The sequence below is a fragment of the Pecten maximus genome, chromosome 5 (genome assembly GCF_902652985.1).
Source record: "Pecten maximus chromosome 5, xPecMax1.1, whole genome shotgun sequence".
Classification (NCBI taxonomy): Eukaryota; Metazoa; Mollusca; class Bivalvia; order Pectinida; family Pectinidae; genus Pecten; species Pecten maximus.
Window position 1 is genome coordinate 20,510,408 of NC_047019.1, and position 27,393 is coordinate 20,537,800.

The 27,393-nt window shown below is 36.4% G+C and overlaps 1 protein-coding gene across 1 annotated transcript in view; it reads right to left on the reverse strand.

The window, feature by feature from the left end:
• LOC117327466 (serine-protein kinase ATM-like) overlaps positions 1–27,393 on the reverse strand; it is a 61,405-nt gene that overhangs the window by 31,538 nt on the left and 2,474 nt on the right. Inside the window, exons 3-36 of the mRNA XM_033884468.1 lie at positions 26,284–26,406; positions 25,582–25,726; positions 24,659–24,823; positions 23,963–24,128; positions 23,567–23,729; positions 23,096–23,200; positions 22,778–22,854; positions 22,281–22,359; positions 21,452–21,606; positions 21,084–21,191; positions 20,539–20,670; positions 19,034–19,961; positions 18,470–18,665; positions 17,879–18,099; positions 17,085–17,167; positions 16,639–16,803; positions 16,045–16,117; positions 15,302–15,447; positions 12,447–12,552; positions 11,737–11,907; positions 10,762–10,922; positions 9,556–9,808; positions 9,159–9,265; positions 7,550–7,676; positions 5,552–5,766; positions 5,038–5,137; positions 4,640–4,717; positions 4,163–4,321; positions 3,841–3,976; positions 3,387–3,645; positions 2,756–2,903; positions 2,003–2,197; positions 1,538–1,703; positions 1,224–1,314 (exon numbers count right to left, since the gene is read on the reverse strand). Coding sequence (XP_033740359.1) covers positions 1,224–1,314; positions 1,538–1,703; positions 2,003–2,197; positions 2,756–2,903; positions 3,387–3,645; positions 3,841–3,976; positions 4,163–4,321; positions 4,640–4,717; positions 5,038–5,137; positions 5,552–5,766; positions 7,550–7,676; positions 9,159–9,265; positions 9,556–9,808; positions 10,762–10,922; positions 11,737–11,907; positions 12,447–12,552; positions 15,302–15,447; positions 16,045–16,117; positions 16,639–16,803; positions 17,085–17,167; positions 17,879–18,099; positions 18,470–18,665; positions 19,034–19,961; positions 20,539–20,670; positions 21,084–21,191; positions 21,452–21,606; positions 22,281–22,359; positions 22,778–22,854; positions 23,096–23,200; positions 23,567–23,729; positions 23,963–24,128; positions 24,659–24,823; positions 25,582–25,726; positions 26,284–26,406 — 5,702 coding nt within the window. The remainder of the gene's footprint in view (positions 1–1,223; positions 1,315–1,537; positions 1,704–2,002; positions 2,198–2,755; positions 2,904–3,386; positions 3,646–3,840; positions 3,977–4,162; positions 4,322–4,639; positions 4,718–5,037; positions 5,138–5,551; positions 5,767–7,549; positions 7,677–9,158; positions 9,266–9,555; positions 9,809–10,761; positions 10,923–11,736; positions 11,908–12,446; positions 12,553–15,301; positions 15,448–16,044; positions 16,118–16,638; positions 16,804–17,084; positions 17,168–17,878; positions 18,100–18,469; positions 18,666–19,033; positions 19,962–20,538; positions 20,671–21,083; positions 21,192–21,451; positions 21,607–22,280; positions 22,360–22,777; positions 22,855–23,095; positions 23,201–23,566; positions 23,730–23,962; positions 24,129–24,658; positions 24,824–25,581; positions 25,727–26,283; positions 26,407–27,393) is intronic.

The following is a 27,393-nucleotide window of genomic DNA, read 5'->3' on the forward strand; positions in this document are numbered from 1 at the left end:
ATTATAGCCTATTTGACCAGTGTGACCTTAAATGAAGGTCAAGGTCATTTATTTGAACAAACTTGGTAGTCCTTCACCCCAGCAAGCGACAGGCTCAATATCAAGTACCTTGGCCTCTTGGTTATTGAGAAGAAGTCATTTGAAGATTATAGCCTATTTGACCCATGTGACGTTGAATGTAGGTCACGGTCATTTATTTTAACAAACTTAGTAGCCCTTCATCCCAGCATGCTACAGGCCCAATATGAAGTTCCTGGGCCTCTTGGTTATTGAGAAGAAGTTGTTTAAATGAAAAAGTTGACACTGGACGGCCGGACGGACGGACGGACGTCGCACCATGGCATAAGCTCACTTGCCCTTCGGGCAGGTGAGCTAAAAATGAACCTTAAATAAGTGGTCACCTATCTAACGCGGCCAATGGCCACAAAAATCTGCCCCGAGTTGTTGTATCGTCCTGTATTAAGCGGCCATTTTGTCCGGAAGTAAACATCCGCGAGGATCACATGACCAGGTATTTTTATCAAATTCATCAAAACTTTTATCTTTGTTGGTTTTCATTTCAAAATACACTGTACATGGTATATTGTTATCAATATCAATAAGTGCATTATAATGTGATAAATTCAATAAACTGTTGAAAAAAAGAATTGGGCAACAGGCCGTTCCTGGCCAACCTGGTTTAAGCAGCCACCTGTCTTAAGCAACCAATATCTGTCGGTCCCTTGGGTGGCCGCTTAATACAGGTTTGACTGTATATATCAGTATATTATAAAAGGAGCATAAATTTCACACACCAGTACCCTAGTTGGTCATATGCTCCAAGTTTTATATTAATTGGTTGAAAGAGAAAGCATCGTGGCAATGGATGAGCTTTCTGCTTACAGCCATTGTGATTCCACAATAATGCTTACTTTAACTTCTTGTAGGGATATACAAATATTAGATTATATTATGACTTAATCACCATTTGTCCCTCCTTGGGCCTCTCCTGTTGTTTAAGATAGAATACTTACCCCTCCTTTGGCCTCTCCTGTTGTTTAAGATAGAATACTTACCCCTCCTTGGGCCTCTCCTGTTGTTTAAGATAGAATACTTACCCCTCCTTGGGCCTCTCCTATTGTTTGAGATAGAAAACTTACCCCTCCTTGGGCCTCTCCTATTGTTTAAGACAGAAAACTTACCCCTCCTTGGGCCTCTCCTATTGTTTAAGACAGAAAACTTACCCCTCCTTGGGCCTCTCCTGCTGTCTGAGATGTTGCACCACCTTCAGCATAGTCCTGATGGAATCTTTGTTGAAGCATACAGTTGTAGAATCTAAGAAAAGATTGCCAACTCCATTATCAGTCTGAATATAAGTACAAAGTACAAAGTTATGGAAAACGAAATAAAAATGCATGTGATGGTGAGTACACAAATTAAAACAAAAATTTGGTTTCAAGCAGGCTATGTCTCAATCGATATCTTGTTATGAAATAGCAGCCTTGACAGAGACAGATGTAAATTGATCCCGACAGGTAACAGATTCTATTATCCTTACCTGTCTTGTCTACAGGTGTGATACCTCGGCTCTCTGGGTTACTATGACCACAGTGGGTGGAGAAGAAGGCGGAGATCTGTCGTGACAGAACCTCCTTGTGGATGTCCTCTCCTTGTACGAGGATGTCGTGGATCAGCAACGGAAGTACAATCTCACAGAAGTTTGTCTGTTCAGGTAAATACAGGTAAATACAGGTAAAATAGGTAAAATACCGGCACAGCAGTAAAGGTAATATATATATATATTGATAAGCTTTCTGGGGAGTAATTTCTATTCCATCAAATGACCAATATTCCTCATGTTATTTTAGTTATCTATTTGATATAATTCACTTTAAAAGATACAAGTTTTACTCAATTAAATTTGCTATAATTAAACTTTGAAACATAAAGTTTCTAATTTTTACAAATTATTGTTCCAGTATCAGTTCATCCAATTCCGTGACTTATGGTTTTTGATGCTTACCTTCCTATCACAGATGGGCTCTAATAGGGCCAGAATCTCATCCTTGACTGCACCACTCTGTATAAGTGTGACAGTCAGCCTCCGTACCCAGTTGCTATGGTTACTGGTGTTGGACAACCAGAGTGTCTCCCTGTCTACCAGTCCACAGAACTGTTCAGTATTTGTGGAATGTTTTGTCTTTTTATTTGCTGTTACCTGTCAAACAGACAGATTTTTTTTTTAGGAATGATGTACCTTTTTTTCAATTCTACACATATTTTCACTTCCAATCCATTCTTTTATTTTTCACCTTAGAGGTTTCCTTTACCATTTCTTGGCTTCAACCTTTTTTGATTTCAGTAAAAAAAAAAAAAAAAAAACCCACAAAAACCCCAACAATGTCTATTTACCAGAAAGTTTGGTGAGAAGTTCCCAAGATTAGCTGTTACATTGCATCAGGACGGGACAGGACGGGACCAAACAGACATGGGTAATACTATATGCCCATGCCCTCCCCCCCCCCCCCCCCCCCATTTCGTGGCGGGGGCATAATAAATTTGTCTTACTCTATATTTGTGTAAAGCATTTTTCCAGCTTCTCTCAATGACCTGATTTGTTCGGTTCAGGAAATGATAAGTTTGACAACTTTGACCACAAATAGATATTTTTTCTAGAGAAGCCCCACATTTCCTTGACCCATCAGGGAAAGGAGTCCTGAGTTAATATCTAGCATTTTCTTGACCCAGCAGAAGAGAGTTTTGAGATGATTATTACCTTTTTCTTGACTCTGAAAGGATGTAGATACTCTATGAGATGGTCCCTATCACCGACTTTCTCCTTGTAGATGGGGGAGAAGTCAACCCCTGTCTTGGTACACAACATGGACTTGAGCACACATGAGGCCGCTTCTACTATGTCAACACTACAAAGATAGGGCATCTTTTTAACCAATCAAATTCTAGAAATTTCATTTCGCTTGCTGCACAACATAGGAGCAAGATGGCGTCACCAGTAGATAATCTACAGTTCTTGTGTATTGGTGAGGGAATACATTTTGGGAAAATGAAAAAAATAATTTTCTATTATTTTCCTATTTTCAGTGTAATGCATCATAAACATGAAGTTCAGTTGTCATCAAATTCTCCATCCACTAAGTACAATACTGTATGTTACCAGCATTATATCTAACAACTTTTTTTAAAACAGAAGATGTTAATCATCACAATTCTACTTGATTTCAATTTTATTTCTTTTATAGAATGTGTCTCAACTCATACTAGCAGAGCAGTTAAGTTGCAATAAATCATTGTTTTCATTATTAAGAGAATATGTTTGGAAATGATTATGATATAATCTGGTATGACCTTAGTATACATTTTTGATTTATCTAGAAAACATGGCTTACTCCTGATCAACCAGGTAAGTGTTGAGCGTATGGAATATAACACAGTAGTTCTGGAGATATGTGTCCTCACTGAACACTTCCTTAGCCTCCTGTATACAGGCCAGTTCTGTCACGTCAGGCAGTGCTACTGTTGCCATGTTAACAGGGCCGATCTCTCCCAGACACTGTGACACTTTGTCCTTGACCTTGTCTCCAGAGGTCAAGGCCATGTGGACCAGTTTACATACCAGTTTACACAGAAGATTATCTGTTGATTTATCTGTAATGAAGAAAACAGTGTATTCATCTGTGAATTATATACAATAGTGAAATTTTACACCCTTGCATCACTGGATGTCATCTTAAAGATACCATTGGCAGTTACATAGTCAAAATATGAAATCATATATGTTATGTTGTTGGGCTTTTTATTTCATTACATCAAATTTTTGGGAATTACATGGTAACAATGTACCTTGTTCCTCTCTGCCCAGCACTAGAATCTCCTGTTTTTGGGAATGTAATTTCTGAGACAGGTGTTGGAGTCCCTCAATCCTGCTATCCGAATGACCACCGGTCATCTCACACACTGCCAGAAAGTGTTCAATTTCCTATCAAAATAAAAATTTCAAAATATATCTGAACTGTCAGAACGGCCTCACAATATATATTTTTTAGAAGTCATGACAATGACCGAGTAAAAACTACCAAAAATTTTATCGTTATACTTAACCAACAAGGTGATATCTGAACACATGTCCTTTTTTGAGTGTTCTGGTCCCCAGAGAGACTCTTACCTGCTTGAGAGTAAAGGTGCCTCCTGCAAATTTGAGTCTGTTGTAGGTAATAAGAAGCTGTGAGAACACCTCTGTATCAGGGAAAGGATCCAGAGACACAATCCCCTGCTTCAGTATGGCATAGTTGTCAAGGATCACGAGACGCAGCAAACCAGCAGCCTGATTTGTTTAATTGAAAAAGTACATGGTCAATGTATCATTTTTTACATCAATGTATCAAATATTGTAATAGCTATTTGAAACGGTTGTAAAACTTAATCAATGAAACACATTTACTGTTGACAACTGAAGTTTGTCATGTCTTACAGCATTGACATCCAACAAAGAAAATTTACTCATTTACATCGCAAGAAAACTTGGAATAAAATATCAAGTAGAATGACCTTCTGTTATAGCCTAGAAAGGGTAAGAAATACTTATCTCTTCCATCCTAATATGACCCTATTATGAAGTAAAAGAATACCAAACCAAGCTTACCTCTTCTCCCACAATCCCGGAATTCCCAGCCACTGGAACCAGACTGCTCACAAAAAATGTCAGGTATTTCTCAAACTCCTGTTCAATATAAAATAATCTTTTTTTTCTTTGGGACTCAAAAGCATAACTTTCATAGTAACCACATTTAATTTCTTCATAATTTAGTAAGTGAATCTTCTGTGAAATTGAAGTCTAAGTGTGGTTGTTGTCAAATGAAATGCATCTGATGACAAAAGGTCTAAGATTTCTCAGAGCTTTGGCAACAGGGTCCATGACTTTGAATTTGGGAAAGAAAGTGTACCAATTATATCTAAAACTGGGAAAATAACAAACAAAGATATTTGAATTTATTTTAATCCTGCAGAAAATGCCCTGTGCTCTATATGGATAAGACTTACCAGAGAGCAGATCTCCATACAGGTGACACACATATCCCGTAACAGCTCAAGGGCCATACAGGCAATGTTCTCCCTGTAAGCTGCCTCTTCAGTCACTGGACTGTGGATATAACAACATACAACTCAGACATTATACAATCAAATGTAACAATCTATTAGGACAATAATTCATCATTGGTTTTGTTTTTGGATTGTAACAGCTAAGTTCTATACTAAATAGGAATAAAAAATTCACCATTGACTTGTATATGTACACTACCTTGACCTTACCTGTTGACAGACACCATGTCCTTGAGGATGTAGATTAGTTGGTACATGACCTTGACCTTACCTGTTGACAGACACCATGTCCTTGAGGATGTAGATTAGTCGGTACATGACCTTGACCTTACCTGTTGACAGACACCATGTCCTAGAGGATGTAGATTAGTCGGTACATGACCTTGACCTTACCTGTTGACAGACACCATGTCCTTGAGGATGTAGATTAGTGGGTACATGACCTTGACCTTACCTGTTGACAGACACCATGTCCTTGAGGATGTAGATTAGTCGGTACATAACCTCTCTCATAATAAAGGCCCAACTACCTCCCAGCTGGCTGTCAAACTCCTTGAAAAGTAGTTTACAGAAAAGTCGGTACATCATGAGGATGCGACGCTTGTCATGAAGTCTGTGTTCCTTAGTCAGCTTAATAGCCAGCTCTAACAGTATCTTCTGTATCTGGTCCTGTAAACACATGTATCATGTTACTAGTCTCAAATATATATACTGAAACGAAAAAGAAACGCAACTTCAAATTGTAGGTTTAATAAAATAATACTTGTGAGCATTATGTTTAAATTTCATATGTAATAGTTAATATTGAATATTGATGTAACATCCTTTAAATGTTTAGAGATTTTTAAGAACAGGTCACTTTGCTAGAAGGTCATGATTGGTAGTACCCTACGTGAATCCAAGTTGAAATGGCAGCAGTTTTGAAACCGTGCCCTAATATCGTGTGTGTCCTCCTCGAACAGTTATCACATCTCTAATTCTTTGTTGCATTGAGTTCATCAGGGCATTGACTTTCCGTATTGGAATGTTATTCCATTCTTGGACGAGTGCATTTGCTAACTGAGGGAGGGTATTTGGGGGGTTACGGCATTTCGAATTCTTCTGTCTAATTCATCCCACAAATGCTCGATTGGGGACAGGTCGGGGCTATATGGAGGCCAATCTATAGGAACAATGTTCTGTGTCGCAAGAAAGTCTCTACAGACTCTTGCAACGTGTGGTCTCGCGTTATCTTGCTGAAAGGTTAGATGATGCTGCCTAACAAACGGCACAACATGGGACCTAAGGATCTCATCCCGATAGCGTACGGCCGTTAAATTCCCATTGGCTATCACCAAAGGCGTCTTCAAACCATGGGAGATTCCCGCCCAAACCATAACTGATCCACCCCCAAATCGGTCGTGTTCCAAAACACAGGCGTCAGCAAAACGTTCGCCTCGACGCCGGTACACACGTTGACGGCCATCTGCTCGAAATAACGTGAATCGAGATTCATCGGTGAAGAGCATAGACCTCCAACGTCTCATAGGAAAACGTCTGGGCATATGTGCCGTTGCCCATTGCATACGACGTGCTCGACGTTGCGGTGTTAGTGGTAAACCAACGTACTGTCGCCTTGCACGCAAATTAGCCTCACGCAGTCTGTTGATCACTGTTTGGGGATGAATTCGACGGTTATGATTACCAATCGTATTCCTTGCCGTTTCAGCGGCCGTTAATCTCCTGTTACGCAGGTGTGCCAACCTAAGAACCCGGTCTTGACGTCGCGACGTTACGCGTGGACGTCCTGATCTCGGCTGGTCATCGACTCTTCCTGTTGCGTTAAGACGTGAAACTAATCGACTAATAGTCGATTTGTGAACTCTGAATTGTCGAGCGACGTGAAGTTGCGTGTTCCCTGCCAGAAGCATCGCTATAGCACGTCCTCTATCAACCTTTGATAACCGTGGCATAATTGTAAAAGGAATTATTGTTTGCAAAAGTATTGGCGATGATGTGGCTCAATGTTAGTGATGAATTGATACTGGTTTGAATGAAAAAAGAACGCATATGTTTGTACAGGCACGGTTTTTGATGTTTTTACCGCGCCGGAAGTGCATAGGTCTCTAGTCACACTTGGGTGATTTTGAAGATTGGTATGGGTGTTAGGCAGGGTGCATGTTTATTTCCGCGATTTTTATACAGATATGTATATTTAATACAAAATTAATCACAATTTTCCATGTTGCGTTTCTTTTTCGTTTCAGTATATATATAAATATATATCTAATAGTCAAATATGACAGTATCTCCTGTAATGCATTCTTCAGCCATCACATCATGCACATCTGTTCTGCATGTCTCAGGACAATGAGGCTTCAGCTCGGAGACTCACATGTTTGCGGGACAATGAAACTTTAGCTCGGAGACTCACATTTTTGCGGGACAATGAAACTTCAGCTCGGAGACTCACATGTTTGCGGGACAGAACATCCACCAAGGACTTGTTGTTGCTGGAGAAACTCTTTGTCAGGTAATCCAGGGTGGATTTGATCATGTAGGTGTTAAAACAGGGTGGGTTAGGCTCCGGCTCCATATCCCTGGGGAAAACAAAGTTCAGTCATGAAAGATACCTGGAGGAATACAAAACAAAGATAAAAAAATAATCCCACTCATAAAACTGTTTTGACTTACAATAAATTTTACCATTGAGGCAGATCACACATTCAAAATGGATTTTAATTCCTTTATATACAATACTACAGTTCTGTATTTAATTCCTTTATATATAATACTACAATTCTGTATTTAATTCCTTTATTTATAATACTACAATTCTGTATTTAATTCCTTTATATATAATACTACAATTCTGTATTTAATTCCTTTATATATAATACTACAATTCTGTATTTAATTCCTTTATTTATAATACTACAATTCTGTATTTAATTCCTTTATATACAATACTACAATTCTGTATTTAATTCCTTTATATATAATACTACAATTCTGTATTTAATTCCTTTATATATAATACTACAATTCTGTATTTAATTTCTTTATATATAATACTACAATTCTGTACTAAGTTTTGTTTTGTATGCGATTTAATGGATGAATGACCTTACAGAGTAATTCTAAAGAACCAGATGTCTGGGATACTTGTGATAGTGAGGAACTTATACCAAGCAACATGATGCTATAAAATAGATATACACTAAAGGAAACCAAGTTGATACTCACCTGATAACACCTGTCTGTATGAAGTCTATGTTGACTGTACTCACCTGATAATGTGTGTCTGTATAAAGTCTTTGTTGACTGTACTCACCTGATAACACCTGTCTGTATGAAGTCTATGTTGACTGTACTCACCTGATAACACCTGTCTATATGAAGTCTATGTTGACTGTACTCACCTGATAACACCTGTCTGTATGAAGTCTATGTTGACTGTACTCACCTGATAACACCTGTCTGTATGAAGTCTATGTTGACTGTACTCACCTGATAACACCTGTCTGTATGAAGTATATGTTGACTGTACTCACCTGATAATGTGTGTCTGTATGAAGTCTATGTTGACTGTACTCACCTGATAACACCTGTCTGTATGAAGTCTATGTTGACTGTACTCACCTGATAACACCTGTCTGTATGAAGTCTATGTTGACTGTACTCACCTGATAACACCTGTCTGTATGAAGTCTATGTTGACTGTACTCACCTGATAACACCTGTCTGTATGAAGTCTATGTTGACTGTACTCACCTGATAATGTGTGTCTGTATGAAGTCTATGTTGACTGTACTCACCTGATAACACCTGTCTATATGAAGTCTATGTTGACTGTACTCACCTGATAATGTGTGTCTGTATGATGTCTATGTTGACTGTACTCACCTGATAACACCTGTCTATATGAAGTCTATGTTGACTGTACTCACCTGATAACACCTGTCTGTATGATGTCTATGTTGACTGTACTCACCTGATAACACCTGTCTATATGAAGTCTATGTTGACTGTACTCACCTGATAACACCTGTCTGTATGATGTCTATGTTGACTGTACTCACCTGATAACACCTGTCTGTATGAACTCGTCAGTATCAGTGTCATACAAACACATGAGGATGTTGACAACAATCTGATCTAGCTTGCTTACAATAGTTGTTTCTAATACCTACAAACAGGGAACATGATGAGAAGCATTAATTTTCATGTGTCATACAGTATTAAAAAGATCAAACTCATTCAATTTACATTTTCCACTGCATATGCAGTTCTCCAATACTTTATATCAACTTGGATGTCTCTTTCACAATTATATGTATATTCCAATGATATCTAACCATGCATATAGTACTTTCATTACATGTTTACATGTTATACATAAATTTCAACTCTTCGTTGTTGCGAGGACATCAAAAACCTTAACACAGAAAACTTCCTTAAAACCCAGACAGATTCTACCTCTCTGGTTGCCTCTTGTGAAAGTAAGTCATAACACTGCGTAGCATGAGCCGTCCGTCGTTGTACAGTCTCGTCTCCCGACACCTCGCCCAGACGAGTGGCAGCAAACAATGGCAGGATGTGGACCACCACTTTAGGGATACACGTTGTCAACGTCTCTGTCCAGTTACCTCCCATAGCAACCACTATCTCCTTGGCATCGGCCATGTTCTTTTTCATAATCAGTTCTGGTATGATCACTTTGTAATGGTCCCTGCAGATATAGGAGGTGACAATCACTTTGTTAATGTAATGTTTATGATGTGTAAACTTTATTCTATATTGTAAAACAAGTTATATCAACTTATATTTATCACACTTGTTGGCCCTTGATTGTAAGTGTGCGAGGGCCGAGGGGTCTTACTGTGGGAGGAAACCAGATTACCTAGGGAGAACCAGTGGTCAGGTAGATGACCCCATACCTTTTCACATCCGATCGGGGCATGGAACCCCCGGCTGCCTAGGTGAAAGGCAAGTGGTTTAGGACTCCTAATTGATCTTTTGAAGAGATGAAAGTAATAAAACTTTTTTTAATATCGGAACCATCAGGATAAGATAAGACTTTCATATAAAATAAATATGTTTAATTTTCAAGTTAAAACAAATATAAAATCTTCTCTGCCATCTCTTAACATGTACATATATTATTGTTTTTCTTTTATGTCAATCATTGAACTTATATAATGTGAACTACAAACTCAAAGTAAAATTTTCAAAATTTTGAAATGTTACTGTGTAGAAGAAATAGAGAGACATGTTGAATGATTTATAATGAAAGTAAAACAAATGGATGAGTGCTAGATGAGAGAGAGACCCCCTGCGTGGGGGATACATGCTATCAGAGGATTGGCCCTTGGGCTCCCAACCCTTGCAATCTTACAAAATTCTGCTGGGGAAATGAAAATGTATTTGTTTAAAAAAGAAAATCATTTCCAATGATATCTATATATGCATTACACATTTTGTAAACAAGTTCTGTACACTGAGACACTGAGGACTGGAAAACAAGCTTGAAGCTTGTACTAATTCCTCTCCTCTATAGCACGTTACAACAAATTCACACAGACATTTAAACACATCATTAACAAGGTGTGATAAACAGTAGAACAGGGAGGACACCATAGTATAACTTCTAAGATATAAATAATAATAAATATTATTGTTTACTTGTAGAAGTGCTGTTTGGTTTTACAGAACGCCATCTGGTGTGGAAATTCTGCGACAGGATAGCCGAGTCCCAGCCACTGATGAAGGAGGTATGGGAGGTGGTCGGCCATGAAAGCATGACCATCCTTAAACTGAAGGATCTCTGACACTTTCTGGATAATCTACAACAGTGGAGAACTTCTATCAGAGAAACTGTCAGTAAATCTGTTAGAATAATGTTTCTGAAGCATACAATGTAATTGAATAAAAAAAATGATTATCATTAAATACTAATTTTGAATTACAGAGTGGGTTCTTTATTCAGTAAAACCAGCAGTAGCTTTTAAATTAGTTTTATATGTGTAAAGTTACCTACATTGTGTGTTTGTTTGATTTCTACATCGTTATAATTAGTTTTATATGTGTAAAGTTACCTACATTTTGTATTTGTTTGATCTCCACATCGTTATAATTAGTTTTATATGTGTAAAGTTACTTACATTGTGTATTTGTTTGATCTCCACATCGTTATAATTAGTTTTATATGTGTAAAGTTACCTACATTTTGTGTTTGTTTGATCTCCACATCGTTATAATTAGTTTTATATGTGTAAAGTTACCTACATTTTGTATTTGTTTGATCTCTACATCGTTATAATTAGTTTTATATGTGTAAAGTTACCTACATTTTGTATTTGTTTGATCTCTACATCGTTATAATTAGTTTTATATGTGTAAAGTTACTTACATTTTGTATTTGTTTGATCTCCACGTCATTATTATTAGTTTTATATGTGTAAAGTTACCTACATTTTGTATTTGTTTGATCTCTACATCGTTATAATTAGTTTTATATGTGTAAAGTTACCTACATTTTGTATTTGTTTGATTTCCACATCATTATAATTAGTTTTATATGTGTAAAGTTACTTACATTGTGTATTTGTTTGATCTCCACATCATTATAATTAGTTTTATATGTGTAAAGTTACTTACATTTTGTATTTGTTTGATTTCCACATCGTTTTCCTTGATGAGTTGACATAAAGCAAACAGTGCCTTCTTCTCACACACAGGACTGACACACATGATGTTTCCAAGGGCTGTCAGAACACTCCCTGTCCTGTTCTCACGCTCGTCGTGGGCCCGCTCCGGAGTCAACCGACCCTGTCAGGCAGAGTGTAAAATTAATCATTAATTGGGTAGTCGATTACTACCTAAACACAATCTCTTATATACACTTATACACTGTCTAACCTGCCTAAACTAGATGTCACTGAGATGATTGGTAAGTTTATACAGCCATTCAATTTCTAGAGTTACAACATCTTGGTAATTAAGAATATAAAGTCAATACAACGATGGCAACACATACCGAGAGAGAATGGGATGAAATTGGTTGGACGACTAACCTTCCTAAACTGAATGACAATGAGACCAATTATTTGGCTGGTTTATACAGAGGTTCGGTTAACAGAGTGTCAATACATCTTGGAAAATGAATGATAAACAAAGTAATTACTAAAAGTGACTAAAGGTAACATGGGTGACTTAGGTCATAAGGTAACACTATATGCCCTTCCCTATAACATATACATTATGACCTAGCGTGAATTCTGAATGATCAACAAAACAGATTTCATCGAGTCAGCTAAACTAACTAGTAATGTTATTCATCAAAAGGACAGTTGTATATTTAACAATACCTGAATGTCCAAACTTTCATTGACGATCTCGTAGATTTTATCAAATGCTTTGTCCTGTTCTATTCTGTCGCGCGGAACCATTTTCTCTTGTCCAACCATGAACATCCTGATGTACAAAAGATAGTTAGGTGTACAATCAACTAAATCCTAAGTGTACAGGTGGGTCAATTAAATCCTTAGTGTACAGGTGGGTCAATTAAATCCTTAGTGGACAGGTGGGTCAACTAAATCCTTAGTGTACTGTTGGGTCAACTAAATCCTTAGTGTACAGGAGGGTCAACTAAATCCTTAGTGTACAGGTGGGTCAACTGAATTCGTTAGTGTACAGGTGGGTCAACTAAATCCTTAGTGTACAGGTGGGTCAACTAAATCATTAGTGTACAGGTGGGTCAACTGAATCCTTAGTGTACAGGTAGGTCAACTAAATCATTAGTGTACAGAAGGGTCAACTTAAATCTAAATAGCCACCTTGTCTTAGTAGGAAACTCATTTGAAATCTTATCTGCAGACAAAGACCATATAATTAACATCACTATTCAAAAGAATTAAAGGCTCTGGGTGATGTCTATATGTTAAAGTATTTATCAATTGGAATATAATGCCATATTTGAAATCCTAGATAATTTTTTTTAGGAATACACACATTTACACCCTGTTATACATCATACTTGCCAACTTTCCCGATTTAGTCGGGAATTTCCCGATTCCAGACACCCTGCCCCGTCTCCCGATCGTATAGATAAAACATAGTGTATTCTCCCGATTTTGGAGAATATGTCTTTCTAACCCCGTATGGAGCCCCTATTCATCTTGTTAGATTCACTTAGGCCTATGACAGGTAACGCTTGCTGGCTGGTGAAAGGCATATGTGTGGGGCATTGGTCAGTTAACTGACCTCAGAGACCTGCTCACAGACCGTAACGAAATTCTGACACTTCACTGGCTGCAAGGGGTGACAATACCCCGATAAATAAACAATTAATTAAAACCAATTAAGCTGAGGACGCGTGGTGAAGGTTTTGTAGCAGGTCAGTCATGGTTGATTAAACGCTTGTAAATGGCTTCGTATACTGCCTTTGATGTCAAGCGCATAAACGACCTCTACTTGACAGTATATCTCGGACAGAAAAAGTGAAAACAACACTGGCAATGTTATCAACGGAGTATCAAATTTGACAGATTACTTATTGAAATGTTAACTACATTTAAACATTGGCTGATCTTTAGATAATTAGCACAAGGAAATAAATTCACAATAACGACCATATAGGCCGAAGGCCTGGTTGCCGGTAGGTAACGTCGTTTCAATCACTGTAGCATCAGCGTACTTCGTGTCAATTAGCAGAGACTTATTTTGGCAGAAACTTTCCCAATTCACATTTTGAAAGACAGAAACATGTCCACAAATACTCACTTTCTTAAACTAAATACTGTCATGTTAAAACTTTGAATTTAAGTATCAGTCCCCACCTACAAAGTACTGAGTTGTAAGCCTATATAGTGATTACAACGGCTGGTACAGCCCTTTTTATTTTATTTTTTGTATTATTGTCTTTGTTGTAATCCAAAGGAAACATTTGAAATTTCATTCAGATATTATATTGTACTCTAGATATTTATCGTGACAGTTTAGGTATTTTCTTTTGAAGTTTACTGCTGGAGAGAAAGCTTGATAGAAAGCGATATCATTGTGATAATTTGCATTTAATTGACTGACATCTATCTTACAACATAATTTTCATAACATATCTAAGTAAATACTTTTATTTAGAGTGAACAGTGAGTTAAATCATTTCCAGAAATAATTAAAAATGATGTAATTTTGCATTTTTTTTTTTTTCTTGTAACTTGTTGCTTAAAGAATTATCTTTCCAAACTTGAATAAAAAATATCATTGGCCAAGCTTGAAATAAGTTTTTTCCCACCTTTTTTTCAGTGAGGGAAGGAAGCTTAAGTGTTCATGCAAGGAATTTATTTTCCAATAGCAAATTATCTCCCCTTAGTTTTTGTTTGCTAAATGTGTCGCGCGTGAAATGTGTTTTCCGGTCAAAAAAATGTCGCCCACGCACTTTCTCCCCCATGAGAATTTTAAAAAGTTGGCAAGTATGATACATGCAGATATAAATGTATACGTAGATGAATACCGTACATGTATTTGACCTAATAAGGGCGCAGGGCGCGGGTAATTGACAGTCGGGATGCCCTTATTAAGATTAGTTATTCTGAAGTTTTATGAAACAGACTATACTTTATAGCAGAATACCCAAGGCTGTGGAAACGGTGAAATATGCAGTCATAAAAATATTCCAGATGAAGATATCTATTCATTATCATATATTAAGCTTAAACATCACTTGAATATTCCTGTAAACTTGTAAACCATGCCAGGATGATCTTTAGACCAGAGAACGTGTGTTCCACCATTTGTGTTCAAATGGAACTCTTTTGTGTTCTATTTATAGACACAGGTGATTTCCTAGATCATATCAGACATCGTTTTCTTTGGCCTAATAATTGACTTACTTTCTGTTCTGAACAAAAGTTCTTTATCAACAAGAATGAAGCCTTTTACTTTATCTTCAAATAAAGATGGTAAGTTGTTATTGGTATGTGTGTATAGTTTCAGGTGCACTTTGCACTGACATGTCATCCGTAGGAATAGACAAAATGTGGCGAAAACAGTCTTCCAGTTACTTACTTTGCTGAAGAAAATTGAACACATAAAGTAGCAAAACATTTCGCATGAATTATTACTTTGAACACCATTTTGACACTCAGTCATAGATTTATTTCCTTGAAAAAAGGTAGGGGTGCCCTTATTAGGTCAAATACAGTATGATATATATTGCACTTACTGTATGATACCCTGGGCGGCATACATCCTTATAGAGTGAGCTGGATCAGACAGGTACTGCATAAACTCTATATCCACAGCTATGTTATCTGTATCCTCGTTACCACCAGGTGTGGATAGGTGAACCCATCGCTTCTCAGGGTCAACCTATAACATGATGTTCCTTGTTATTACATCACAAGATGACATATGAAACCAGAGACCCCAGAGAGATCTTAGTGACTGACAAGTAGATACTAGAGACTCCAAATAGATCTTAGTGACTGAAAATTAGAAACTAAAGATTCTAAAAGGATCTTAGAGACTGACAAGTAGAAACTAGAGACTCCAGAGAGATCTTAGTGGCTGACAATTAGAAACTAGAGACTCTAGAGAGATCTTAATGACTGACAATTAGAAACTAAAGATCCCAGAGTAATCTTAGTGACTGACAAGTAGAAAGTAGATCCCGGAGAAATCTTAGGGACTGACAAGTAGAAACTAAAGATTCCAGTGGTTGATTCATAGAATAGTCTTCCGACACATGTTGTTTATTTGATTTGAAAAACTAGCGGATGATCACTCCAGGGATGTCATATATGATTAATGATATTCTGTTGTATAATATGCTTTTACATAATGTTTTTTAAAATATTTACTGATATGGACATAGAAGCTTTTAGCCTGCGTCCATTAAAGTTCCATTTAAATTCCATTAAAGTTCCATTAAAATATGAATCTGCCTTTTCCAACAATACAACTCACCTGTAGTAGGTTCATGATACACTTCGCAATAGCCAGTCTTACTTTACAGCAGTATTGGTCATCCTGTAACTTCCTGTCAGTAGAAAATAAACAATGATTTACCAAGTATAACAATAACACATTAAATTCTTCAATTTGCAGATATGATGTCCTCATCCTCAATACTCCAAGGGGTATGTTCAATTTTGATCTCTGGACTCCTTGAATATGTCATGGCAAAATCAAATACTTTTATTAGTTACTGGTTTGGTCCTTTATTTGTTGTATGTCAAATTAACCTCAAGGTCGCCATACCCTTAAATTGACTGGCTTTGAACTTCTCTGTAACTGAAAAAGAAAGACACTAGCTGAACATTTTGCCAGAAGTTTTTCCTGACACAAAACAATCACTTAGTCCTATGTTTTCAGTTTTGCCATGACATAAAGTCCAGGGGTACAGAGCGGCATAAGTGAACATACTGAGGAAGCAATGACATAAATGGTGTATTCTGTAAAAATAGATTGAAATTAACTTTCAAAATGATGCAAAATGATGGATTTATTTTTTGCAAGAGAAAGAAAATAACTGTTCAGATCATTTGGAGTTGTACTGACCAGAAGGCTGACAGCAGACTGATGGTGGTATCTCGGCACTCTAGTTTGGTTTTGGTTGGTAGGTCCTCGTCCTCCTCATCAGCCAATCGTCTAGCAACGTATCCTAGGAGCTCCAAACACATAAAACTCACATCCTGGTCTCTCCGCTGTACTTTGGCAACTTGTCTGAGGTAGGCAGAAGGACCGAGTTTAAACAGATTTCTAGGTGTTAGGTTTTATACATGGTAAGTGATTATCTGAGCATTTCTTTCCTTGTCAATTTAAAATGAAAAAAAAAACCCATTTTGTTTTCATATTTACACAAAAAAAAATTAAAAGGGTGTTTGTGCACTATTGTTCAAGAAATGATAAAAAGAGATTCTTAGAAAACCAAATTTGCAATACAGTGAATATTACAACCATCGGAATACAAATGACATCAGGTCTCCATTAATAGCCGACTATACCTGATAGCATCCACCATGTTATCTAGATCTATGTCCCCAAGCTGTTGACAAGGTCGGGTCAAATAGGTGATCATCTCCTTCATCTATACAACAATACATAATAACATCTATACAACAATACATAATAACATCTATACAACAATACATAATAGCAATGCATCATATTATCAATGAAGTGTTAAGTCTCATCTCCCTGAAAATTCTTTATGTACAAATTAGATATTAGGGTCAAGATTTTAATGGTCAGGCATCAACTGTTGAACAGGGATGAGAGCAGCTGAATGCAAAAAATCTGAAATCCAAATTTGTGTTTTTCTACGATGAAATATAAAAATTAACATTACAGCCAACATGAGAAAAAAGTCTGAAGTCAGATATTTAGCTGAAAATTCTCATGCCTGTGTTGAATAAAGAGGAAGACACAATCCCAAATCATAAGCAGTGAGTGTTCTTGAATATGTATGTCAAATCAAGTGCAAAAAAAATAAGTCCACAAAATGGTAAAATCTGAAAAAATCACAATATTTTTCTGCATGATTTTACTAAAACATAATTCCTAGACATATAATGAATGTATAAATCAAATCAGAAGGGTGTGAGGTGTGTACTTTAGGACTGACAAGCTTTCCAAAAACAGACCCCAAAAAAATTAAAAAGTTTTTGGGTGGGATGTCGACACCGACACTGGGGATACAGCATTAGCTCACCGTTACTCATAACCGGTGAGCTAAAAAAAGGAACTAAGTGTATTTTGAGGAAATTGAACTATAATCTACACTACTGAGGTTTCTTACCAGTTGTAAGTCCACAGCCTTGTATGGGTCAAATGTGTCCTCCCTCAAAAGTTCCCCGAGCTTCGCCTTGACAATACCTTGTTCTGTGTCTGGATGGAAAGGTGCGGCCTGTCTCATCTCCAAAGTATCAAACCCCGCCCAAAGACAGAGGACCCTTGTAGCCTCCACTCTAACTCTGTGGGTGTCTGCTAACATAGCAGGGGACAAAAGGCTCTCAAAACCTACAATGTAAAAAAACAATTTTAGGAACTGCTAATTAAAATTGATTAAATATCCCTCAAGCTCAATGGACAAAGTGCCAAACTGCCAATTGGCCAGGTCCACAGTGAAGGACACTTCTTGCTTTTCTGGTACAATTGTGAAAGCAAATTGTCCACACTTAAACCTGTTAGCAAGAAAAGACTAAACAAGTCATATTTATAAATTTTGTAATGACCCAGACTGGACTGGTCAAAGTATGGAAGGAGGTGGCATATCTCCTTTAAAGCCACACATGGAGTAAGCAGATGATATTCACAGTGGTAAGACCGTTTCTATACGATTAGTGTGATGATATAAAGACTCATCGGTTCTATAATGATGAACACTTACCATCCCCATGCTTAGCTGCTTCATCTAAATCCTGGGAGTCCCCAAATCCATCATCAAAACCAAGGTCATCTGTGGTGTCCTTAGCAGACATGTCATCAAAGTCCAGGTCCATGTCGTCAAAGTCCTCAAGGATCCTGCCTCTTCGTGATGCTCCAGCTCGACTTGTGTTAGCATCAGGCTTACTTCTTTTAGAATTCTGAGAACAGGAAAATATATTCAGTATTTATCTAGTATGATTTTTTAACATTAGAATTAATCCAAACAAAATGATTTTCCAGTAAAATATTGATAATATTGATTCATTACAAATAATAGTTTAATTATTAAAGGGCAGAATAAGAAAAAGAGATTTTTCAGTTGCAAAACAAATTATTCCATATGCATATTTTCAGGAAGTAAGTTGTAGCGACACTTTGGGGCAAACTATTTTCAGTTATTTATTTTCAGAAGCTCTTTTATCCAAACTAACAAGTTTTCATGGTGCATATTATTTTCAATCAATTACAATTTAGGAAAATGAGAAACAAATTGCTATGTTCACTTGGTGTGTTATAGGAAACCTACTGTAGCGTGAGCTATGTTGAGGAGAGTATCCACAGCCTTGGCAGGGATCAGGGATCTCACTAGTCTGGCTATAACAATCCCTGATCTGTCCGACTCCTCCCATTCTAACATATCCTGTATCCATGGCAACACACCAAGCAACTCCACTGCTCCTTGATTCTGCTGTATATCATTCATAAATGTACTGACTTTCCTGAGAAGTGATTTCAATACACTGAATACATCCATGGATGGCAAACTGTCTTTTGAAACAAGTTCATATTTTAGAAGCCAGTATAAAAATTTGACGATCTGGCATGCTTCCCTTGCCAGAGATTGTGTGTCGGCAGCCTGTGGTTCTGAGAAATCCAGTAGACTGTTGATATTTTCTTTCAGGTTATCCTCAATACATCTCAGTAGTATAGATAGTAGAACATTGTCCTTGTTTCCGATTCCTTTGTCGTTAGTCGTTACCTTTCTGTTATACAATGGAAAGTCGTTAGAAGATTGCAGATAAACTCTTTCAAGATTGGTAACAAAGTTTTTCTCTTTTTCTGATGTAACCATTACACATGAAGGATTTTTCATTACAAGAAATGCTAATGCTTGTCCTACTAAACCAGGGTCAAGGTCAGATTTGGGTTTGGTTGTTATGGTTCCATCCATGACAAGTCTTGGAGGTAGGAGCCAGTCAAGAAGCTGTGATCGTAGAGGATAGGACTGTTGGCCTTCCATCACCATTGAACTGAGAAGACTTGGCTGATAGTTTTCTGGCAGGCTCTTTGTCATCATATAGGTGATAAGAAACTGCACAGAGCCGTCAGTGGGGTGAGATATGGATGGTAGAAACAGATTCCAGACATCTCTCTCACACGGCACCAGCTCACCTCTCAGCATCTCTGTCAGCAATCTGTAACTTGGTTCTACAGCATTTTGTAGACTCAAGGCTCTGTAAGGAATTCAATATTGTTTCTTAGTTAACTGAAATGTCGTCCAACCAACAAGTGGTGAAAGCAAAAAGATATCACCAGTTACTCATGAAATTTGTTAGCACATTTGCCCAACCTCCCTATATTTGGGGGAGGTCTCCCTACTTTTCACTTACAACTACAGCTTTATAATTCTGTAAAACTCCTAAGCTTCACTTTATCACTTCAACATTGAAACAAGAATTAAACATGAATATGTCTTGTCAGTCCTGCATTTTCAGTATGTTGCAAGTTTTAAGCAAATTCCAAAATTTACCAAAATTTCAGCATTTTTTACAAACAACCGAAAACCCCACTTGATAGTATGGGAGCACCCTGTATACATTAGACATCTGTAAATACTGATGCCTTGCAAAACAAATATCAAATTTCACAAAATCACTTATTCTGAAAACTCACTTAAATATGTCATTTCAACACCAAAAATGATTCTTTCTGAGTGATTATAAAGGTCCAGAGGAAAGTTTTTTGTGCATGTAGTAAAGAGAGAACTGAAGTACTATCACATTTCATCAATTAGATGTGAATGCCATTTACCTGAGAGTGGAAGCCCATACTTTTTTCCAGGTAGTGAAACAGGTGTCCTGGATGACCTGCGGCAGGGTGACCACTGTCGGGTAGCATACAAAACACAGAAGGCAGTCCAGGATGTGACACATTAGGTCATTTCTGTCAAACAGAAGTAAAGTTTTAACATATACAAAATCCATTCACTTCAATACTGTATCTATTCTCAAATACTTCAATACTGTATCTATTCTCAAATACTTCAATACTGTATCTATTCTCAAATACTTCAATACTGTATCTATTCTCAAATAAGCCTTCTACACTAGTGTGAAGTTTTTGTTCTAAAGTTGGAGGAGGGATTATTTGTTAATCAAATTTTGGCTATTATTTTAAAATTTAAAATTCTGAAAAAATTAACAAAGGGCTTATTTGTGGACAGCGGCTTATATGTGGATCAATTTGCTGTAAATACAATAAGTACCCTTTATTTCTTTTATTGGGTTTAGTATTAGAATTAATTTGAGAAGAAATAGTAATAAGATATCAGCATTTTATCCTAAAGAAGAACATACCTTTTACATTGGGCGAGTAGCTTGGACAGACATTGTAGATAGAGTGGAAACTCATCCTCCGGGAAACTGTTGGGGTACTTCTCAACCACACGCTTTGTCAGGTGTAACCTATCAATGTTACAGTGAATTACGTTCCAAGTATATGATAGACGACAACTTGGTCAATGAAAGTATGAACCAAAAGTCTTTTTTTTTTTATCGAAACATTTTCTTGATTTCTTGACAGATGTATTTTAAATGAATCTATGAGAAAATTGAATGAGTGTAATATCTATTATTATAAATGCACACTTGCTCTGAAGCATAATTGATTTTGACATTTTTATTCTTCTCCAAAGTGTCCAATATTAAACTGATTGTATACTCACCATGGCACCAGTTGTTGGCTCTGACCAAGGGAGGTTAGATTGTCCCGAATCGCATGCCATCCTGATTCTAAACGTCGTTTCTTACTACGTGGCCTCTCATCTGATGACTCTTCAATTTGAGTTATCTCCAACTCCCGACTGTCTGCCTCAAACAGCTTCAAAGGTAAAGACGGTGGCAGCAAGGCCAAATATGGTTTAAGTGAGATTTTTTTTTTCAAAACATTCTGGAGAAATTTAATAATGATTTGAGAATATTAGGCCATAAAAATTAATTAATTGGTTCTCAGGCCCGCCTGCATAAAAAAATGTAGCCGCACTACTGATCTAATTGCAAAAATAATAAAATTAAATAATTTTGCCCAAATGTGCCTGTAAACTTAGGGAAAAAAATAAAGAAAAATTGTTCTGCATTCCGGTTCGCACTTTAGCCTTACCAATATTTCAAGTATTTGAAAGAAAAGCAGTTACAAGTGCATAAGAGACCTAGTTGATGCAAATGGCTGACCATCGCAGACGAAGCCTTTGATATCCATGCAGATTTGGATAGGATCAACAATAATACTGCCATGGAATATATCTTTGTGAACATTTTGGTGTTTCTTGTTGAAATGAATGAACACAGAAGTTTCTTCAAAGCATTTATTGATATAAAGTATCTCATTTTGATGTGAATGAAAAAAAACAAAAAAAACAAAAAAAAACAAAAAAAACTCATTAGTTTTATATCCAATAAAACGATTAAAAAACCCTCCCTCTCTCGTCTTTATTTTCAAAAATTGGCCAGAGAACCAACTTATTAATTTTATATGGCCTTACTAGAGTGACATACCTGGTGACACAAATCAGCAGCTAGATTGATGTAGGCAGACGACAGCTCAGTCTCTCGTGACCTGGACACATCTCTAGTACTGAAACAGTAGTAAATAGGAGTGATCATTATATTATTAATACCTGAATGTGTATTTGTTATTTTTACAAATAGCGTTGTGCTAATTAACTTTACAATTGTTTTACCTGTGATTGCAACTCAATCATTATTTTCTATGAATGATCATGGCTTCTATATAACAAGGAAAATCTTTCAGGAGTTACTGAGATATTGCACAGACCTGAAAAGTGATCAGATATAAAAGTTTACGAATAAATTCTAAACGCTAAATTGAAGCTACATTTCTGAACATAGCTTGGTCTGCAAAAAACACTCATAACACATTTTATCCATTTTCAGTGAATGCTCTGATGATATGTCTATGAAGCTGCTGAAATCCATGGTTCCAACAGAAAGAATACAATAACATCTTTTTTTTTTAATTACTAGATACTAACTTTCCAGAGAACTTTGTACGACCTCCATGTTGTTTAAGATCCCCATGTATTACTTCATACAGCTTTTTAAGATGGCTCTGAAAAATGAAAAAAAAAACAAATGCAAATCTTATACACACTAAATAATGTCCATGAACACTTTTGCATGTTAAATAAATTAAATGATCACTACGCATTGGATACCCTTTATGAAGCACATTTTAAAAGCTAAGCAGGAGTAGAATTATGCCAAAAAACCTAGAAAACATAAAATATAGTGATAGGAAATCAAACAGGTTGCTTATGTAGTAAAAGATGTTTAAGGGGAGACAACCCTACCATCCATACATCCCAGTCGATGGCGGCTGCCTCTGGACTCCCACGTCTTGCTCCTCCTGGATGGTGACACTCCATTTGAAGGTGAAGGAACTCCACCACTTCATTCTGAAGGTCAACCAGTACATACAGATTATATATATACACATAATAATGATAATGTTCATCGTATCCGAGATTGTTACAGTTAAGTGGCCAATCAAAAAATGCATGTGGACTGATAATATAGCTGTTCTTAAAAGTTGGACAATTACAGGCCATAGTTTATGCAATTTTTCATTATGTAACTTCAAAAAGATATTTTACCAATATCACAAAGTATTAAGAAAAATAGCTCCATAGAAGTAAAGTTCTTGTCTAAAATGTTTCTGTCAACTCCCTGAAGTTCCCTGACATTACATGACATGAAAATATTCTATTTTGGTATATATTTGTGGTATATCTTTACTGGTATGTTTACTCATGAAATTCTACCTTGAGAGTGGGTGACGGTCGGTTCTCCCATAAGTACAGCATACTGATTAGAGTAGTCTCCCCTAGCTTGCAAAGTTGTATGCGTGATCCCTCAGCAATACTTCGTAGGAATGTATTTAAGGCAGAAAGCAGGTTCTCAACGACACCTGTTGTCTTCTCCTGTCTGTGTAAAAAATTCTGCCATCTACTACACATTGATAACAATTCAATAGTCAACACTGGATTTTTACCCAGTTATATGTAGTTCCCAAGGAAATGACATTCGTATATTGCCAACTTATATAGGTGTGTAGGAAAAAATTGAACATGTATTACATTGTATATACCTTGATACATTATACTGATTTTTCCATTAAAACATATATAATGACATGATCAGTATAACTTATGAATTACCTGATATTTTTGAAATAGTCAGTGAAGAATTTGAGTAGTCGCTTTGGTCTTAAGTCACATTGAGTTGTAGCCCCAGAGATCAACACTCGAATCAGTCGTGACAGGAGTGTCTTGTCCACACGACAATCAGCGTCCATGAACATCATGCAGTACAGTGCTATCAGTTCTGTAAGAAGATATTAGTACTGTGGACTAAATCATGTTTGTGAGTTTAAAACTATTACAGATATCAGAAATCCACTTTTGCTGATGAAATATGTTTCATTGTAAACAGCACCACAGAAATCATTCAAACTGAATAACAGACATACTGAAATTCACTCATGACCTTTGTGTATAACCTAAAACCTTGAATTATCTTAAGGATTAATTTTGAACAGCTGCCAATCATTTTTAAAACTTTAAGTGAGATTCAGTAATAATTCATCCCTGTCACAATACTGCAACCTGTACAGAAGGAATGAAAACAGATAAACATACGATAGGAAATTGACTGCATAATGTATTTATATCTAACAAAATTATGAAGGAATAATAATTTGAATAAACAAACATTTTTTAAGAGTTTGATTACAGGAAATTGACCAGGAATATTGAATATCATTACCTTATGTGGACAATGGACAGTCTGTCCGTTACAACCCCCCACCACCACCACCACTACACACACATACACCATATTGAACACTGGCATACCTTGCCACATCTCCAGAGTAATATCTGTCCAGTATTTCCGCACCGTCAGTAGATTTTTCAGTAGAATGTTACTATAGTCCAGTCCATACGCATTACACATGTATTCGTCCTTCAGGACATCTGTCAGGTGTTTGAGGATGTAGGAACACTTCAGTCGAGGGCCACCTGTAACACAATGTCCAAACTTCTCAACCACAGATCAATAGGATTTCATATTCGACAGAGAGGAGGAGATTTTACTGTCCTACGCTGAATCAAGGGAATGTTCCTTATACTTTTTCCACATAACTAGTTTATACAAACATTGAGACATACCGAAACTATGAACATTAATATTTTTTTTATAATGTTCCATGATCTAGCATTTACATTAACAAATATACTAAAATGTCTACAATTTGTGCACCATTCCAGCTCTTACCTGTCAGATGGTGGCCTTATCTCAAGCAATTTTCATTTTAGACCTAGAAGACAAACTTTTTCCTAAACAACACCGAATGGACATTGGTTCTTTGGGGATTTCCCCACTTTTATCTAATTTTCATTTTAGTTTAATTTTAACTTGTATTTTTATTTTTTTTATTTTTGACTTCTCACATTTCTAAATCAAGGCATCGCAAATGATAAAAATGCCTTTGTGTGGCAACACCAAATCATTTGTGGGGTTCTTGTACTGGACCATTGTTAAGTTTGGTCAAAATCTGTTAGAACTCTCATGAAGATTTTTTTTCACATTTGAACTCCTTAGTTTGTGTAACTTGGTTTAGCATGTTTAGCATGTGCTTTCATATTTTCCGTGTTAGTTACCTTTCCCTGACTGGGAAGTTTGAACACCTCTGAGGGAGAAACTTAATTTACTACCCACAATATACAATATGAAGCCAATATATATGTAACAGATCACAGTTTACAAAGAAACATACGTTTGTCAGCAAAGCGGATGACAGATTTGAAGACACCACTGATCTCTTGTTTTCTCTTTTCCCTGTTTGCAAGAGTGGTGGCCGTTTGAGCCTCCTTGGCCTTTTGTAGTACAGCGGTCTCCACATTGACATAGCCAACAGCACCCTATAGAAATGATATACACACACAATTATCATTAACAGTTTTAACGTCCACTAATAGTCTTCTGGCCTTCTAGGGAACATAAATATTACATTTCTGTAAGAATGACACATATTCTCAATGCTTATGATATATATCTAGTAGCCAACAGCACTACACAGAAATTACAATATGTGTTATTAAACATTTGTGAGCATATAACAGTTTCCATATTAATTCATACATGTGTAAATCCTACTTCAACCAAGAGGGATTCGGGGTACATAAGTTGAGAGTATCCAAATTTAAATCAAATCACCAAAACACATGAGTATTAAATATGGACAATTGACATAAATATAGATTTAGAATTTTCTCGTTAATTAAAAAAAAAAAAAATTTGTGATCCATTTTAGGTACTGATCCAATTATATTTGGGTCCTTCATCCTTACATGTACAAATACTGTAATTGAAGAAAATTTTCAGTTTTCTCAAAAATTCTTTGAGCTTTCCTACAGAGTTTAACTATAGAGTCATACACCTAAAATGTAGTGGAGACAATCAGATGTTATATAGTTACCCTTAAGATGTCATCCCATGTGATCTGTCGGTCCCTCCGGCTTGCTTTACTGTCAGAGGTTTTGTCGAGAGCATCTAACACTGAGCCCTTTTTCAGCAGCTGGAGCAACTTCTCCACACTTTTCTATATATAGATTGAAAATCATACAATAAATTCCATTATTCCAATAATCTGGTTTCCTTCAGAAAATTCAAAACGAATAAAGATAATATTACAAGGAACATGTGAAGTTACTTTGATGTGTCAATTAACTACCATATAATCCTCAAAGATTTGTGAAAGACTTTTAGCTAATTACTATTTTAAGATGATGATCTGAAAAAATGAAGAAGGGGGTTTATTTTGAGCAGGGACTTATTTGTGGATAATAAGGTAGTTGTATAATCGAGGTTCATTTCACCAAATTCCTTATTTTTTTTTAGCTGGTTATAAATATATCGGCGTATCCAGGTACATGTATGCATAAAATATATATATACAGCAATTTTTTTTTACAAATTTATCAGGTAAGCCACAGTCTGGGTATATCATACATTTGGATATAATATGCACAATATGAAAAACTTTGTAAAACAAGCATTCTGAAGTTTTGCTAAAGCAATACATGTCCCCTACAGGCCCCCACTAAAAATAGTAACAGTGACCTTGACCCAAAAACTCTGAAACTTGAACTTGATCTGAAGCTACTCATACTGCAGTTACATAATAATTTTCACCTAACATCCCTTGAAGCATTGCTGAGAAAAGTGCAAAAAACTGAGTGGACAGACTGACAGACGGATAGGGAGGAAACCTACAATGTATAGTCCCCCTGGTACTAATAAAGGGGCTAATTATAACTCTGTAGTGAGGCATGATATACCTGATGTTATAAATCGGGAACTACCAAAGATACACAAATATTACAACTATGTGTCAGATGGAAGACAAGGTATGTGAAATATCAACTGAAAGATTATGATAAATATACAAAGCTCAAAACATTTTCACAATGAAACAAAAAATGTTTTTTACATGCATACATACTCATGTCTGCTTATTCCAAGAAGGATGCAGATTAATACACAAACAAGACCCCATTATTCTAGATGAAAATATATTTAGTTAAAG